Raw genomic sequence first — 18,431 nt, 5'->3', positions numbered from 1 at the left:
AACTTTTATGGAACTGGAGGAGGGGAGACATTTACGGTACACCCATCCTCTACAAATTCGACAGGAAACAGTGCTAATGGATGTGCCTGCCTCCCCACATTAATTGTTAATTCCAGCTGATTAAGCAATTACTTGAAGAGCTGGCCTTAGTATCAGTCCTGTAACCCTGCACTGCACTGCACATCAACTAGTCAGGACCTGATGATTTGTTTCCTTAATTAATTTTATTAAACTTTGTGTCTCTTGTATTTTAAAAATCTTGTAGATCTATTATATTACCATTCAAACACATTGGACTAATGTCACAATACTGGAATTTTTCACTTCAGTACACTACTTAAAAAATATTGATATATAAAACACATTTTGATAGCAAAGGGAAAGCCGACACAACGTTGAGAGCATAAATGTCTAGATTTGTATTTAAATATTATTATAACCATGCTATAGAGAAGATAGAACTATTCTTAGCTACGAGCAGAGAACAACAGGAAGACTGTAGTAACATTAAACGTCTCACTTTTTGAAATGAAAATGTTTGTTTCTCTTCAGAGTACACCCTAAATAAGAGAGTGAGAAAGTGCTGCTGTTACCAGTCTATCTGTTCTGTAGAACATTTGTATTGAAAAAGCTTCAAATATTTAGTATCTGTGTTGATATATATTGATATTGTTGACCAAAGTATCTATTATCACATTGTAAATATACTGTATATAACACTGACATGGAGAGTCAACACAGGCTTATGTTTGAAAGACCTATTTAATCTATATAACACTGGATCAGTTTGACACCACTGCTATATAATATATACATATGTGTATCATTTATCATTCTTATATACTTATACTATATATATATATATATATATATATATATATATATATATATATATATATATATATACTTATTTCTCTGTATTTATAAATATACCATGTAATGTACAATGTATTTACCAACTAATATGTGCAAAATATATTCCAAGAAATAGATATATAAATACATATCAGTATAAGTGACCCATTGATCATCATAATGTACTCATTATATTTGTTAATAAACTCTTGAAGCAAAATGGCAATATATTGGGAGTCCTTCCATATATTAACATGTAACTTTAATATATTACATTATATTTTCTTTATGGACCTGTTTCGTATGGTTTACTAAAATGTGTTGTAAGTCAGCGTCACAGTGTGTAACTTCATGAAAATGAAAAGAGGAAAAACTGCCCATCTCGTCTGTGTGCTCCGCTGGACTCGGGACATGTTTAGCGCCTGCGCACATCGCGGTTTGTCTGCGTGTCATGTAGATGAACGTTCTAACTGGGTAGTCAACATGTCCACCGCTGCTCAACGGAACAATAACGAGGAGCCCGGGCTGCACGGTACGTTCAGCCGCCGCTTTCTCCGCGCTGCGACTAACAAACGCTACTTTAGCTATTCTAAATAAGTGCGCTTCTTCTTGGATATATTAGCCTAATGAAGATTTTATCGTAAAAGTTACATCTGGTACGGTATTTCCTCTTCGCCTGGGAGGGGTGGGGGTGGGGGGGGTGACGTTGTTTGACGTCGTCGCAAGATAGCCAATTACGTGGCGATAAATATTTGATTGATAGAATGGCGGCCAATCACGTATTGGATTCGGCCCTGGGCGGGGTCTAGATAAAAAATGAAAACAAGTTTGGACAAAAGAGGAAATAAATGTCGCCTTTATTCGCCAATATTTTTAAATTGCCCGATAATGAGACGTATTCCTCTCATCTCTTGTGTAGTCGAGTTGCGTACTTATCTAACAGGCCAAAGTCTTCCTAAGTAAATACATTCCAAAGGAAGACAATTTTAGGATGTTAGCTCAAGTGTCTGCGGTTTAAAAGCTAATAAAACACATTTAAGAAGCAAAATGTGTGTTCACGCTTGCATTTCGTCGAGGAGTAAAACGTTCGCTCGAGCAGAGCACCGGGATGTGAGCATTATATGTCACAGCATCACAGCTGGAACCGCGACATGTCTGGGCAAACTGTCTCTCACTGCACTTTAGAGTTATGTAAGCAGCATCATGGGAGCAGCATAGATGGCAAACTCGCCTGTAAATGTGCAATCAGTCCTGCATACGTGCATCTTCGAAACGCCTAAACCAGATTTATTTTTAGCGAGTCCCAAAACGCGAAAACAAGTCGTTTCGTGCTATCACGAGGTTTACATTCTGCTCACCAAAGCCCGCTGCCTGTTAGAGATTACATAACCCCCGCCTGTCTGGGGGAAAAAAAATGTGCAAGCTGTTAGTAGGGCAGTGGCACAAAGCAATGCACGCTATCATCGATGCAGAGCACACCCAGTTCATTTAGATGCACACTGTGAGAAGTGCAGGAAATGTAGGTCAGCTGTTTCCGTTTGAAAGGAGACAGGGGTGTGTTTCTGTGGACAGGGTTTGCACTAACAAAACGAGCTAAATTTCCCTCCTTCCTTCCTCTTGACCTTTTGTGTTGCCAAGGCTCTTGGGTAGAGTTGGAGCTGAATGGGAACACGGGAGCACGGGGTGTGCAGACCAGCGTGCAATTGACACCAGCTGCAGACCAAATAAATGCCAACGCCGGCGTGAATGAAACAATGCAGACCCTGGATGCGGTGCCCGAGAGTGATGAAACCCTGATTGGAGGACTGGAGCATGTGCCGTCATCTTCCTCTATCCACAATGGGGACATGGAGAAGATTCTCCTGGATGCACAGCATGAATCCAGCCCGAGTAGCTCCTCCTGTCACAGGTTGGGATAAAAGCCGTAGTGTGCTCTGTAAAGCTCAGAGAAGTGTCTGTTGTTACAAGCTTTTCATCCCAGTACTCATCTCAGTCCTCACAGGCCACCGAGTCCGGATCAGGATGAGGGTCAGATCACTTTTGATGTGGAGATGCCCAGCCCCAGAAGTAGTCAGGTAGAACTAGTTAAATCTAATATTCAAACCCTTTGCAAGTCTGTTTATATTACCCTCAAACCTGTGTTTTTTGTTTTACCTGTGCATTTGCAGTCAGAGGACAGTGGTCCAGAGCAGGACAGAGATGAGGACATCCTGCTCAACAAAGAAATTGACTGGGTTGCTGATTGGTCCAGCCGACCGGAAAACATTCCACCAAAGTAAGTATTGCTCATTAGGGTGATTTACTAATGGTTGTTCAGGCTATTTCTTGGGAATAGAGCTGCACAATATATCATATTTAGCTTTTACATCGCAGAAAAGTGCAATGTCAAGTAGGCCTACGGTGAATTAATTCAACCATGACCTTTTTATGCTTGACACCAAAGTAAAACTATAATTTAAGCTATAATTTAAGTCTGTCTAATAATACATCATGATTTCCAAGAAGTTATCAGGTAAGCCCAAGTCTAGTGTTGTTTTCTAAAATAATTTAGCTTTAATCGGCTGTTTTTTGTCCTCTCAGGGAGTTCCACTTCAGGCACCCTCGCCGTTCAGTGTCTCTCAGTATGAGAAAGAGCGGAGTCATGAAGAAAGGTGGCATCTTCTCTGCTGAATTCCTCAAAGTCTTCATCCCTTCCTTACTCATCTCACATATCCTCGCTCTCGGCCTCGGGTAAGTCTGAATTCATGCAGGGACATAATGCGCGGCTTAGCTTTGAATATGAAAAAGTAAGTATTAAGTTTTAAGTTAAGTTGTTTCCTGATCCGTACTGATGTTTTCCAGTTGCCTGTGCCAGTTTGGCATTGTAGTGACTCATCGTGTGCCGTAAGAGAGTCGGTATGGGCTGCGTCATTGTCGATTTATTAGTCTACTGCTATTTTGGTGTTCATGATGACTGCAATTGTCTGTTGAGACGTGGGTATCATTTATAAAGCAGACTAAGTGATGAAAATGATTTATATCAGCAGCTCTATGACACTCTTTACAACAAAAGTCACCTTAACAGTCAAATGTGTCCTCTACATGCTGTGGGGTTAAGGAATAGATTTGAAATTAGAAACTGCAGGAGTAGCTACTGTAGCCTGCAAGCTGTATCTGTATTTTGGGTAAGAGAGCTTGCCTGGATGTAAATGAAAATGTGAACCTTTTAATATTAATTGACCAATTACTTTGGATTGATGGCTTTTTTCCATATTATATTGTCAGACTTCGAACTGCCATTTTTCCACTCTCAGTTAATGATTCAGCACTCCCCAAAAACTCTGGTTCTCTCTCTTTTCTCCCCTTTTCCTCCCTGTAACATCATCATTAAGTAAAATACATTTCCCCTCCAACTACAGTCAGTAGTCAACACTACAGTATAAAAACACCCGACAATGGAGGTCAACTCCAATGATTGCTGCTGCAGTCAGGTTGGGAGTGAAGATGAATCTACTTTTTAAACCTAGAAGTTAAAGAGTAATCTTTGAGCTCTACTCCTGTCAGTAAACTGCTCAGCTCTAGGGCAGAATCTGATTTGACTCCAGGTGTTTATTCCTCCAGAAGGAATTTTTTGTACGATGGACCCGGAGCTGCATTAGTTACACATTGTTCATTTAACTGTTTCAATTTAATATATTTTGTTTGGATTCGTTATCCAGGGTGTACATCGGGAAGAGAATTGCCACAGCCTCCGCCAGCTCTTACTGAATAGAAGATGAAGCAGTGCCTGGATGTTCTCCTGTCTCCAAGTCTTTCAGTCATCCTCCTGTAGTCAAGCTGTCTCTCTGCATCTATTGTACGCCCACATTTCTCTTCCAGTCAGCATTAAAATCAGTCACATTGTAGATGTAGTTATAGAGATATACACATGACGTGATGTGTTTGCCCTCACATTTTGACACAGGGGCAGCATTGTACCCAGCAGCTGTCACCAACTTGAATCCAGTAGATAGCAAACCCTATTAAAGCTGGAAAAATATTAGTCATCCTGCTCAACTTAAATCACTAGGATTTGAGGTCCAGTAGCTTCAGGGTTTAAGTTTCTCTACTTTGTTTTGATTTTATCTAATGAGTAATCTGGCTTCCCAAGCTATATCTCTCCAGTAGGAAGAGTGCATAAACCAAAAATATGCGCCATATCTGCAATACAAACAAATTGAATAGGCTCCAGGAACAGAAAGGACTATGATCGCCTTAATTTTTTAGCTAAACATTCAAGGTGCAGTTATCGGGGGACACATGATGCTGCACAGTGGGATTTGTTTTTAAATCCCACACGTTGTCAGAGAGTAGTAGTTGTATCATGTTGACTCCCGAGGGTTTTCATTATAGAAGCTTTGTTTTTTGAAGGTTGGAAAGCTTAAAACTTTATCTAGTATGTAGATGCACACTTTTTACAGCGGCGTTGTTGATGAGAGTGGAGCCTAGGCTGGATGGCAGTTTACCAGGCCATATGCTATTTTTATTTCCTTTTGCCTACATATCGTCTTCTATAACATAATATAGCAGCAATGGCAAAGTGCCAAACTTTCACCACTGCACATTGGTGATTTATCTTAGACTGTTTTTTTTTTTTTTAATGATATGTATAGGTATTTAAAAATGTAGATGTGAAAATTAATTTAAGCTGTGATCTGCCCCATGTACACCTCTTGACATTGTATAATTTGTTTATACATTGATATTAATGCATATTATATCATTGTTATCATAGCATTGTGGCAGTGTGTGTAATGTGTTCTTGCTCTTGTTTAATAGCCGATGCATCAGTGGCACAAACCACCTCAGCTGAAGGTATTTCCAGGGGCCTCATTTAAGATTGTTATCTGACTTTTATCCAGAATACACTGTGCAGTCGTTTCACATGATGATACAGTAAACATTGTACAGTGTGTGTAGAACCTCCAGAGAAACTAGAGGAGCATTTCCTGAAGAAGGTGCATGTGATTTCTGTATATCGATGCCTACTGGATGACTGGATAATTAATCTGTCAGTGTTTGTAAATGGATGGCATCACGACTCCTATGAAAAATCAGCTCCCATAATGTACAGTATTGGTTTTAAAGCACCCAACATGTGTTCAGGCTTTAATGCATTATATAACACACGTACTAACTCATAAAACTGTCATCATAACAGGCTTATGTACAGTTGATCAGTGTGCAATACAGAGCGTTTTGGAATTTCAATAAAGTTTGTACTGTATACAGTGACTGAGATATAAGTACAGAGAATGAATAGAGCTCCAAAGATCTTAATGCATTTCAGTCATAATAGCTAATAAAAAATGCACATATCAACATTATTGACTTCTTTGCAGCTGATTAGTGCAGCAGTGACTTTTTCAGTTTTGAATTTTATATTATATACAGTATGAGAATCCTTCACTTGCCCTTTTGGTCTCAGCCATGTTAGGCCACAGAGCTTGCATCTATAAAGCATCTCTTTATTGTTAGAAGAGATGAGAGGCCAACATTAAAGGGATGTGATGCAATTTCAGATTGCTTTTAATACCAATTCTTTGCCTGCTTTTTCACAAATCTTAGTCCTGTCAACAAAAGATTCAAGATACTTTATTGTAATTGTAAGTTCATTTAGTTTTCCATGTGGTATGAAATCCAATTTATAGACCTGAATTTTGCTTCTACTTATTTTTGTCAGGTGAACCTCTCAACTTGAAGTGCATTTGGTAAAGTTAAATACAATAATAATAAATATAAAACTAAATATAATAATACATATAAATATAAAAACATATTTTCAAAAACGTAGTTATAGATATATATTTATGAATAATAGTGATTAATATAACAATAAACATACAAATAATACATAGAATATACATTTACAAATAATTATGAATATAAAAATAATGAATATGAGAATAAATATACATTTACAAATAATTATAAAGTGAGTAAGCTCGTGAGTGAGTGCTCTTATTTATACATGAACTTTGCTCTTCTGTCTTTCTTTGTAGCAAACCTCTCAATAACTGGTGTTAAAGTCACGAATGTTCTGTATCAGGTTAATCTCCGTGGAGAGCATAGCCAGTGCATTCAGGCATTCTTGTGCCATGTTGTTCCTAAGGAATGTTTTTATCCTCTTTAAGTCTCCTTGCAGCAGAGTGGCACTGATGAGGTGATTAGTGAAAGAGAACCTCTCCTTGGCATGCCTCAGAATGGCATCACATACCTATAACACGATACATAATGTTTTTTATAAAAAACTCACTACACAAAAAATGCCAGGAAAAAAACAAAAATCTTCATTTTTCAGCATTCTGTCAAAACCGCCGGCCTCTCTCACAGTTGTCGCATCAAATTCACCTTTCTCTCTGGTGGTCTGAAAACACTTCAGGAGGTCATCCTTGTGCTCATAAATGGTGTTAACTGCCCGACTGTGAAGGTTCCACCTTGTTGTTGAAGCTCCAGGAAGTCAGTGTGCCACCAATTTATCAAGCACAGCAGTTCACTTGGATGACCTGGAGAAAAATGCTGCAAATCCATCCAGATCTGAAAAAAAAAAGCGCTGCTGCATTATCAGGTTCAGCTGATGAGCATAACAGTGTACATAGTGGGCACTCCCGTAAACATTGTGAACCTTGTGCTGCACGCCACCTGTGGCTCCTCTCATCACAGCAGCTCCATCATTGACCTGGGCGATTAGTTTTCCCCGTTATCCCTCAGGAAGAATAGTCTTCAGCCTTTCCAACACTGCAGTGGCGACTGTGTCAGCGATCGCGTTTGGAAGCTGGATGAACTCATAAAAACGCTCTTGGACTTTATTCAGGCATTAATGTAACGTACAGTGCTCAGCGTAAATGAGTACACCCCATTTGAAAAGTAATATTTTAAACAATTTCTCAATGAACACAAAAACAATTTCCAAAATGTTGACAAGACTAAGTTTTATATAACATCTGTTTAACCTATAACATGAAAGTAAGGTTAATAATATAACTTAGAGAACAAAATTTTAAGTTTCAAGGCTGAATTTTAGACTACAAATGTCTAATTTAACAATAATCAACCACAGGTGAGTCTAATTATTCATTACACAGGTGTCCAGCAGACAGTTGACTATAAAAGGGTGTAGAAAACCCCTTCCCATTTCATGTTGTTAGCAATGGCACCACATGGAAGAGAAATGTCTCAAGACCTGAAAAAGAAAATAATTTTTTTACACCGCAAAGGTGAAGGCTACAAGAGCATCAGCAAAGCTTTACTTATCAGTCAGAATACTGTAGCAAAAGTGGTACAAAAATGTACAAAAGATGAAACTGCAACCATCTCACAGAGACGTCCAGGTCGTCCACGGAAGTTAACACCTCGACAGGAGCGTCTTCTGATGAGAAGGAACCAAGAAAATCGGCATGCAAGTTCACTGCAGTTATCCAAGGAAGGAGCAAGCCAAACTTGGGGTGACTATTTCCCATGACACAATACGGCGTACACTGCAGATGAATGGCATGCATGGGTGCCGTCCCCAAAGGAAGCCTCTCCTAAAGCCCAGGCACAAAAAAGCCTGTCTAGAGTTTGCCAGGGCCCATGCTGACAAAGATGATGACTACTGGGACTCTATACTTTGGAGTGATGAGTGATGTTTTTGGAACTGATGCCTTCAAAACTGTATGGTGTCGCAACGGTGAGGAATACAAAGAAAAATGCGTGGTGCCTACAGGGAAACATGGTGGTGGCAGTGTCCTTATGTTGGGTTGCATCCAAGGCCACTGCTGGATTCCTGAAGAACAGGGTGAAAGTGATTCAGTGGCCAAGTATGTCTCCTGATCGGAACCCAGTTGAACAGCATCACTGTCCATCCAACATCCAGTCTCTGTTACATAGGGGTATTTAGGACACCAAAATCAAAATCATCATCAAATCAAGCAGGTTACAAATTACAAAGTACATACAATAGTGAAATACTTATGCAGAAAAATTGAAACCCTTAAGTGCAACTTTCTCAAAATTACACAACTGGAAGGATTTTCTCTGACAGATAAAATATCTGTTATAATGCATCTCACAACAGCTGTATTCTGCAATTGTTGTGGTTTGCACTAAAGGGATTTACAAAATCTTCCATGTCCAGGGACTTTGCTCGCCTGGACTCCACACTCAAAACACCCAGATTGCTCAGTCTGTCATCATCCATGGTGGAACGCAGGTATGTCTTTACCAGCTTCAGTGTGGAAAAGCTGCGCTCACAGTAACATCTATCTGCAGTGTGGAAATAACTTTAAATTAGAAAGTCAAAGTAGTCCAACGGTGAAATGGAACATCTGCAATACAACCGTTTGATACGGCAAATAAAAAACAAACACTCAAAGAATACGAGTCCACTCAAGCAATACAGACAAAGACACCAAAACAGCAAACACTCGCGGATACTTGCAAAAGGACATAGAAATATCCTCGAGAGAACAACATGGCCAAAAATATTACAGAGAACGTTATTAAATTAATTGGTCTGGATAACCACCTCAACCAGATACCAAATATTAAAGGACTCAGAATGGGATCGGGGTAAAAAAAATTAAAACCATTTAAAAAAAACTATTTAAAACCAGGCCATCAACATCAAATTACTGTTACAAGAATATGTGACAAGACAGTCTATAACTAACCCTGAATCATGGAATATTTCCATTCCATAATGAGGTGATTCCAAATGTATTGATATGAAGCACCGTCCCCTTAGATGTGGCATTGTGTCAATGCGCCAGCATGGCCAAATAAGCATTTATGACCCAGTAAAATTGATTTGCAATTGTTAACATTGCTTAAAATGAAGTTAACAATTATTTTATTCAGACATAATCCACATATTAAAGAGTAGTAATAGGAATTACATTTCTAATGTATTTTGGTAATTATATTTCACAAAAAAAATAAAATAAAATTTACCTCACCTTCAAGCTGTTTGGGCAATGTCCCAGTAAAACACCTTGTATGAACCAATTTTTGATAGCAGGACACTGACCGTCCCAAGCATCCTTCACACCTAGGCAAGGCAGCTTTATTTATAAGTGCCGGGGCTGTTGATGGTGCAGGAGCTGTTGGTGATTGTCCTTTTCTGCATTTAAGATTATGAGATATTATTGGCTATGGTGTTTGTAAAAGTTAAAGGTGATAAATATTCATCTTTGGTAGGAACTGGCTGTTAGGCTGCAGGTCTGCGCTCTTCTTGCAACTATCTTTAAGGAACCAGTCCAGTTTTTATCTAGCTTCCCACCCTTTCTTTCCTGACTGCGAACATTTTTGCGCAACACCTTGTCTTGTTCCTCCCTAACCCTAAAAACTATAGACTTTTCCTTGGTCACAAAATATTTATGTCCTGTGCATATTACTTATATATTGTATAGCGTGGAATAAACATTGACACTGATTCTCAATTAACTACAGTTTTTCCAATGTGTTATTCAAGCTAAGAATTAACTGTAGATGTCCTACACTGAGCCAACCTTGTAATCCTCTGGAACCTCACTTGGAAAGCGGGCCTCTGTCCCAAACAGGAGGAAGAACTTTGTTATGATGTGTTTTTTGGTCCTCAGCCCAAACATCACAGCATCTAGATATGTATCCCAACTCTCTGGACATTGGTTAACAAGTTTGCACAGTGCCCTGAAAAGTATTATCATATAAATAGGTAGGCCACCTTGTTTCATTTTCAGTTCACAATATCATAAATATATTCAACATTACATGTGTCAAAGATATATACAGTAAAAGTAATATAATTACAGCTCTGTTACCTCTGTATTGTGCCATTTAACTTTTCCACAAGCCCATTTGTTTGTGGATGATATGGGGCACAAAAGCTGCACTCAGTCCCCAGACATTTGCACACCTCATTGTTTAGCTGTTGGCAAACAATAATAAGCACATTATCATTTGTTTGAATCAAATAACTTTTAGCCTAATGATTCATTGCAAAAAAATACTGCTTCATATGCAAATAATTGTGAGATATATGCGATCATCTCACATACAGTACATTTAAACACTATCCAAAAATACACCAATGTTTATGTAACAACATACATTCAACAAACCTCATTAACGAACTCTTCTGTGGTCAGTTAGGATCCTTTTTGGGGCCCAAAAACGATAACATGACTTAACAATATAGAGGAGAAGTACACACTTTCTGGGTGAGGATCACAGCTGGACTAAGGACTGATGGAGCACTCACATCCGTAGAGATGGTTGTCAGAAGGTCTGGCATTAGTTATGGCAGAAACTTCTGCCATTACAGCCCTGACAGCAGTTCCTCAACTTGTTGGAAAAGGCTGATGCTCTCGATCATATCTTTGAAACTGAGCTCAAGTCTGTGTGCCATACACTGGACTCTAGGGTGTCTTTTCCTTAAGGCGTGAGACAACACCACCCCTGGGTCCTACCATCACTGCTGCACCGTCTGTGGAGATGGCAACCACCTTGTCCTCCCAGTCACAGCACACCAACTCCATTATCCCCTTGATGGCAGTGATGTGTTCTTTGCATCAGCCTTATCTACTGCGGTTATACCTACGAACACTGTGCCTGCCACACATGTTCTGACGTACACCATGTCCTCCTCATTAACAGAGCTGTCGGTCGATCCATTTGTCATTATACCAATGTGTCTGGCTGCTTTGAGCCTGTCTTGCATCTTCTCTCTTTTCATTTGTGCAATGTAATGAAGAAACATCAACTGAAATTGAAAAAAACAAACAAACAAAACATACACTGTTATCTTGTGGAGATCTATGAGCTTAGCTATAGCACGTTTTTACAAACAGTTTGTCTCAAATGGCTTTACATGGCATCATAACAACATCGTCTGCCCTTAGACCAGGCGTGTCGAAGTACTGTAATTCATCCCACGGGCCGGATTAGACCATCTGGTGGCCCACAGTCTGTATGTTAGACACCCCTATTTGAGACGCTCACCTCTACCAAGAAAAGCTGCAACAAGGAAAAAACGGGCAGACGTTAACATGAATCATCTAAAGAGGACATGAGCAAGTTTGAGTACTTACTGACACCAAAGACCAAAGTGAAGGTATCACTGTCAGGATGCACTGGACAATACCTGGGCCAGGGAGCAGGCTCAGAGCTGGACAGCTATGGAGGTGTCACCCCCAGTCGTTGACATTAGTGCTAGGCGGTATACCGGTCCACACCAAATGCCGGTGTATATTTTCTTTATGATATGAATATTTAATATACCCCCATACCAGTGTATTTGATAACACAATGTTCAGATCGCTTCGCTACACTGCGAGACACCCTATTCAATATTGCGCTTCTAAACAGGCATGGTGTGACTGCAAGACGTGGTGAGGGTAAACAGTTGTGCTCTGGTGTTACGTTACGGTGAAGATAGCTAGGATAGACATTGCAGTTCATGACTTCATCCACGGACGTCAAGATGAGCAACTGGAAATCCGCTGAGATCCGGGAGATGCTAGCTCTCCTCGGTCTCTGTAACGTTAGCTGTCTGTTGCTTGTGGCAGCTAACGTGTGGCGCTCCGCAGCACGCTTCCTTTAATAGCGGGGTTTAACATCGTGTGTTTGACTGAGGAGGCGAGAATATGGGCCACGGGTCCATAATTAAGTAAATCTATCAAGTGTCGCCACATTTATTCCGATGCATATATTGTACGTCACTGTTTACGCTCAACTTTGTGCTTTGCTTCACATCACACGTTTATGCCCAACCCAGTGGCGGCTTTTTGGGAAAGAGGGAATATTAAACCTCCCTTTTAGATAGACAGGGGCGGCAGAGTGCTGCCTTTACCTTGCAGCAAATGTGCCACCTTTTCTATCAAAAAGGGGCTAGTAATTCCTCTCAAACAGTAGAAAATTCTGTGAACACCTGATTATGCATGAAAGGGAAAAATACCGTCATATACCGTGAAACCGTTAGAATTTTGAAAAATACCGTGATATACATTTTTGGTCATACCGCCCAGCACTGGTTGACATGGACCCTGCTGATACATGTTTTCATCTGCACTGAGAAGCTGCACCTTTTGCTAACGCCCCACTTGCAAGGGACTTGAAAACCACTGGTCATACTGAATCTTCTTAAACTGGACTGAATGCAGATGAGGACTGTATATCTGTATGAAATGCATGTTGACATGTTACTGTGCTGGAGTGGAATTCTGCTAAAATTGCCATCCAGAGTGGGGGTAGTGTTGTAAGAGTGGCATAGCCCCTTACAGGAATAGGGCGGTGCATGAACTGTGTGTGTGTGTGTGTGTGTAAGGTGTGAGTGGGCGAGAGAGAGAGAGGGAGCGGGCGGTGTATGTAGATGGTGAATGCGAGAGGAAAGAAAGCGAAGGAGGTAACAGTAGTAGCAACAGCAATTACTGTATAAGCTGCAGTTTCGCTGTGAAATAAAGGCAGTGGCTCCTCAAGATACAGCAAAGCTCCCCGGCCAACACAACATGTGACAGGGGGTTCACCCCGAAGTTAAATGTAAACTGTGGTGGAAATCATCTCCCCTGTGCTTCCCGAACATGGTCCAGGAGCCGAGCAGGAATGGTGTAACACATGGTAATAGTTGACACATCATGAATCATAATCAGTGGTTATTTTAATGTTGGAGGACTGACTCTGACCTGTGTGTGTGTGCACATTCTGTTCAGATACATCAGCTCTCCTCTTCACTGACTCTTGGCTGCGAGAGAGCAACAGGACAGTTTTATAAGCTGTACTGGGCATTTTTAATAACTGCTGCTTTCTTCATTTCCTAGTCTGTCTATGTGTGTTTTTGTCTCACCGTCTTGAGAGGTAGAACTTGGAGAGTCTGACAGGAGATTGCAGAGGGTTGGTGACATGTTCAAGCATCTCCAGGTCTCCCTCTTCCTCTGCCTGCTTTTTTCTCAGTCAAAGACAAAAAATATTACCAAAACTTGGTTAATAAATATTTCCACCTTGCTTTTTGTTACTGGCAGTCTATTTAGAAATCTGGTTTGAAGTCGAAATATAAAACTCCTTCAAGGCTAATGCTAATAGCTATGGACGGCGAGGATAGGTTTGGAAAAACAACACCCATCTGTCTCCTCTCGGCAGGACGGAGCGGTCCTGCTGGACTTTGCCGACTGACTGTACAGCTCATCAGTAAAGATGTTCTCTATGTGGCCCTTCATGACAAGGTGCTGTCCAAAGAGACTGACACAGATATAAATAAGTCAGTGAAAAGAATCACAATAGAAACCACTGACAAATGGCGAGGGGGGGATACTGCTTTTTGTCAATCACTAAGATACCATGACATACCATGGCAGGGAAAAGAGTTTCGAATTGGCACGTTGCTGCAGAGACACACCTCATATACCCATCTGGAGGTATATGAGGCGGCTGCTCCTGCTCTTTGGTGTTGAGCTCCTGAAAAGAGAATAGCAGTCATTTATTTTTAACTTTACATAAAGGACCTGATTCTGAAGCATTCCAAGTCAAGCTTCAAACTCAATCCAACAGGAGTATTGTGAAGTGAAGTGATGATCTGAGGCAGCTTACCTGCGGCTGGGTGAAGTTGGACACATGGTTCTCTTCCAGAGCGTCACACCTGCTCTTCCACTGTCATTCAATCTTGTTGATGTGGATTTATTTGAGACAGCTGGTGCAGGGTGTCTACGTGGGCTTTTGTTCTTGCATGACGTTTTTTAAATTTCCCTGCTGAGGAGACCAGTTTTTTACTGAAGCTCCTTTTGGAGATGGCTCACCTCCACCTGCCTGCTGGTTAACACCTGCTCCTGAAAAGAGAAAAACAGTATTTTTATTTTACATTACAAAAAAAAAGTTGATTCTGAAGGAGTCCAACACAAGCTGTTAGAATCCAACAGGAGGTTATTGTAAAGTAAAGTGATGACATGAGGCAACTTACTTGCAGCAGGAATATGTTTGGGGCGAGGCCTTTCTCCATGACCTCACATCTCACTCCTGTGATGTGTAACTGAGCACAAGGGCGGAGGTTTTGTCCCTTTCTAGAGCTTTATCCATGTCGGTCAGCTCTTTCTGGAGTCAGATGAAGTTGATTCAGTCATCAGAGATTTCATCTGATCTTTCAGAGACTTAATCTCATTGGTGGCCGAGAGAGTCCATGCACAATTGGGAGAGGGGGCTGCTCACAGGTCTGCAGCTGTACTGCAGCCACCATGTTCAGGCCGTTAGCGGCAGCAACAAACTGCATTGCAATGGCTGAAAGCCAGTAACGCACATGTTTATTATACAGTCTTGTGCTGCCATTGGATACACAGGAAAGAAAACCTATGCACTTGTTCACACAATAAAATCTACTGTAGCCTGCGGGCAGCAGTTCATACACAGAGCAACATGCTGACACTGTCAACTAATTAGAATATTAACATACATTATTCTACTACTGATTTTATCAAAATCTGTATTTCCCAATGTGGCTCACACAAGAAGTTACTAATGATGCATTAAATTATTCCTACATGAAAATATATCTGTTTTCTAGTGATTTACTAGTTGTTGTTTTTAAGCATTATACAAAATATGAAGAAATAACAGCAAATATTATGCTGGATTAGAGAAGCACACTGCTGAAAAAAGTCTATTCAGGTCAAATACAAAAATCTTACCAGGTTATTTTCACTGGGACGTCTGTCCATGGCAGCACAGTGACTATTTCAGAGTTGGAATGAGATTAGTCGTCGAAATCAAAGTTTCACAGCTCAACTTAAAACCGGAACAGAGTTTTGGTTGTCGAGCAGAAAGACCTGCGTCGATAGCACTAAGGCCCTGTCCACACCAGACCAGATTATTTTGCAACTGAGGTTTTATTAAATAAAATTCTGCGTCCACACAAGTGGTGTAATAAAAATAACCGAGAATAACTCTGTACAGTATTCCAAAAGCACGGTTGCATGTGGACAGCTCCTAAATCCAGCAAGTATCTCTGAAATACTGAGTAGTCCAGAGGGTGTCCATTGAATATCTAGTATCCAGAAGGTATCCACTGAAGGTCGAGTATTTAAAGGCTTCTTTTTAGCACTGACAAAAACAGGTTGATAGATCAATCTGTCGAATGTGAATGAAGTTTCTACAGAAGCACAGGCAAATTTATATACACATGATGGTGTCAACATTCCGATCGTCGTGGCAATGGCGGTTCTCAAAGTTCTGAAATTAAAATTCTTCTAAAATTCTAAATCAAAGCCAAAATTTTAAATTCAAACAATGATCAAAGGCACCCAGGGTAAGTGTTTATCTTTAAATTGTTGGGAGGATCAACAGACTTCTGCTTGTCATAGTAAAGATGGAGACAATGAAGACGACAAAATATGAAATGTTTTTAAGGGTCTAACCCTCAAATCATATTTTACCACTTACTAACCCAGACCCCACCTTCTTAAACACATAAAACAAGTCTGTGATGAAAATATGTCAAGTGTGCTTTTCAGAGAGTTGTTGTATAAGTCAGAGGTCGCCCATATCACACACGTATATCAAATACCTGATTCTGTTTCCAGCTTATTCTAGCTTCGTATGATGTTATCACAGACACCAGATACCACAAATATCAACCTGTATGGCTACAGATTAGGTCAGAGGATCAATACAGCCATTATGGATGCATCCTCTGGGAACCATCAATGTCTGTACAATGGCTGTGTCCTAAATTCCACACTAACATACTATTGAGTCTGCTGAAACAGTATTTTTTTAGTATGTCCAAAACTTTAGTATGAATCCAATAGTACGTGAGATGCATACTGTTTCCGGTAAGTATTACCATATGCAAGCACTGGACACTGCGCCGGCATAAGTATCCCACAATGCAATGCAGTAGTGATGACAACAACAACACAACAGACAATGGCGGACAGCGACCAATGCAGCTCTGGTGTAAAGTCTAACATTATAAAACTTCAATTCAAGTTTCTAACGGTAGCCGTTTAATTAATATTTGCTCCTTAGTTAACTCAGTTAACATTGCAACCACAACAGTGTGTCATCATAAGTGAAACCTAATACTTAAGTAAAAGCCAAATAAAGCATGTTTTACAAGAGTATTATTGCAGATTGCCAGTAGAGGTGAGGTTGACACACGGGTTACCACGGTTACGCGTTTCCAATCCGACCGGCAAGAGGCTTTCAGGAAATGCGTCACATATAAGAGTATGACGATGTGGGGGGAGAGGGTTGTTCATCTGATCTTTCAGGGACTTAATCTCATTGGTGGCTGAGTACAGGGACTCTCTGACCCTGTACAATTGGGTGAGGGGGCTGCTCACAGGTCTGCAGCTGTACTGCAGCCACCATGTTCAGGCCGTTAGCAGCAGCAACAAACTGCATCGCAATGGCTGAAAGCCAGTAACGCACATGTTTATTATACAGTCTTGTGCTGCCATTGGATACACAGGAAAGAAAACCTATGCACTTGTTCACACAATAAAATCTACTGTAGTCTATGGGCAGCAGTTCATACACAGAGCAACATGGTGACACTGTCAACTAATTTAAATATTAACAAAAAACATTTTAGACATTTTTAAGAACATATTATTCTACTACTGATTTTACCAAGATGTGTCAGAGATACTGTATTTCCCAATGTGGCTCACACACGAAATTATTAATGATGCATTAAATTATTCCTATATGAAAATGTATCTGCTTTCGAGTGATTTACAAGTTGTTGTTTTTTAAGCTTTATACAAAATATGAAGAAATAACAGCAAATACTGTGTTGGATTAGAGAGGCACACTGCTGAAAAAAGTCCCTTCAGGTCAAATACAAAAATCTTACCAGGTTATCTTCACTGGGACGTCTGTCCATGGCAGCACAGTGACTATTTCAGAGTTGGAATGAGATTAGTCTTGTCAGACTTGAGACAAAAGAGAGGACTCAGATGCAGATTGCAGAAGTAGAATCGAGCTTTTCTTTTTCTGATTAACAACTCTTCAGAGGAGATGATAAATCAAAAGCTATGAATCTCTTCGAGGACAGACAGGACGAACAACACAGAACACTTAATAACAAAAGACGCTCCCGAAGGAGGAAAACCTACACTATTCTGAATTTCTAAAATATAAAACATACAAAAGAAAAGTCACTCCGCAGAGGAAGGCACAAGGCTATGAAAGTTAATTTTATTCTAACAAAATAACGAAGTACAACAAAAGACGCTCCCAAGGGAAGAAAGAAACAACTATGTAAAGTTCAAAACTAAAACACAAACTCTAACCAGAAATTTACAAATCAAAATCACTCTCTCAAGAGATCAATAAACAGAAAACCAAAACAAGATAATACTTAAGATGCGAAATTTCAAGGGCTGTGAATCAAGGCTTGGGTAAACGACGAGACGACGAAATACTTAGGCGACGCAGACAGGGGAAGACATGGACTTTATACACATGAGGGAGGGAGACACAGGTGCAAACAATCAGGGATTAGGGATGACGTCAGACCAGGAACACAGGAGGAAGGGCATGTGATCTGAAACGAAAGGAGAGTTACTTTCAAAATAAAACAAGAATTTCACAAGACAGATCCCAAGGACAAG

General features: G+C 40.2%; 1 protein-coding gene and 1 long non-coding RNA gene across 21 annotated transcripts; one reads left to right on the top strand and one right to left on the bottom strand.

Annotated features, from left to right (window-relative positions):
• Nucleotides 1–1,237: 1,237 nt before the first annotated feature.
• On the top strand, nt 1,238–6,100 carry bnip3la (BCL2 interacting protein 3 like a). The gene is made up of 6 exons (XM_037097811.1): nt 1,238–1,387; nt 2,494–2,764; nt 2,849–2,930; nt 3,024–3,130; nt 3,436–3,585; nt 4,554–6,100. The coding sequence occupies exons 1-6, from the start codon at nt 1,267–1,269 to the stop codon at nt 4,600–4,602; spliced, it is 780 nt and encodes a 259-aa protein (XP_036953706.1). The 5' UTR covers nt 1,238–1,266; the 3' UTR covers nt 4,603–6,100.
• Nucleotides 5,459–17,873, bottom strand: LOC119019338. 20 transcript variants are annotated; one of them, XR_005074996.1, is made up of 14 exons: nt 17,672–17,873; nt 15,501–17,225; nt 14,780–15,093; nt 14,413–14,648; nt 14,173–14,280; nt 13,673–14,064; nt 13,512–13,570; nt 10,953–11,593; nt 10,653–10,759; nt 10,362–10,521; nt 9,810–9,973; nt 8,925–9,117; nt 7,225–8,731; nt 5,459–7,090 (listed from the first exon to the last, which is right to left on the bottom strand). It is a non-coding gene; the product is annotated as an uncharacterized LOC119019338 (long non-coding RNA). The 20 variants fall into 20 exon arrangements; XR_005074997.1 differs by lacking the exon at nt 17,672–17,873 and adding an exon at nt 11,833–11,847 and having other exon boundaries at nt 15,501–17,665; XR_005074998.1 differs by lacking the exon at nt 17,672–17,873 and having other exon boundaries at nt 7,225–7,410; nt 7,499–8,731; nt 15,501–17,665.
• Nucleotides 17,874–18,431: the final 558 nt, after the last annotated feature.

This window comes from Acanthopagrus latus, chromosome 5, assembly GCF_904848185.1.
Source record: "Acanthopagrus latus isolate v.2019 chromosome 5, fAcaLat1.1, whole genome shotgun sequence".
NCBI lineage: Eukaryota > Metazoa > Chordata > Actinopteri > Spariformes > Sparidae > Acanthopagrus > Acanthopagrus latus.
Note: the sequence above shows the minus strand (reverse complement) of the source record. Positions and strands in the feature narration are given on the sequence as shown.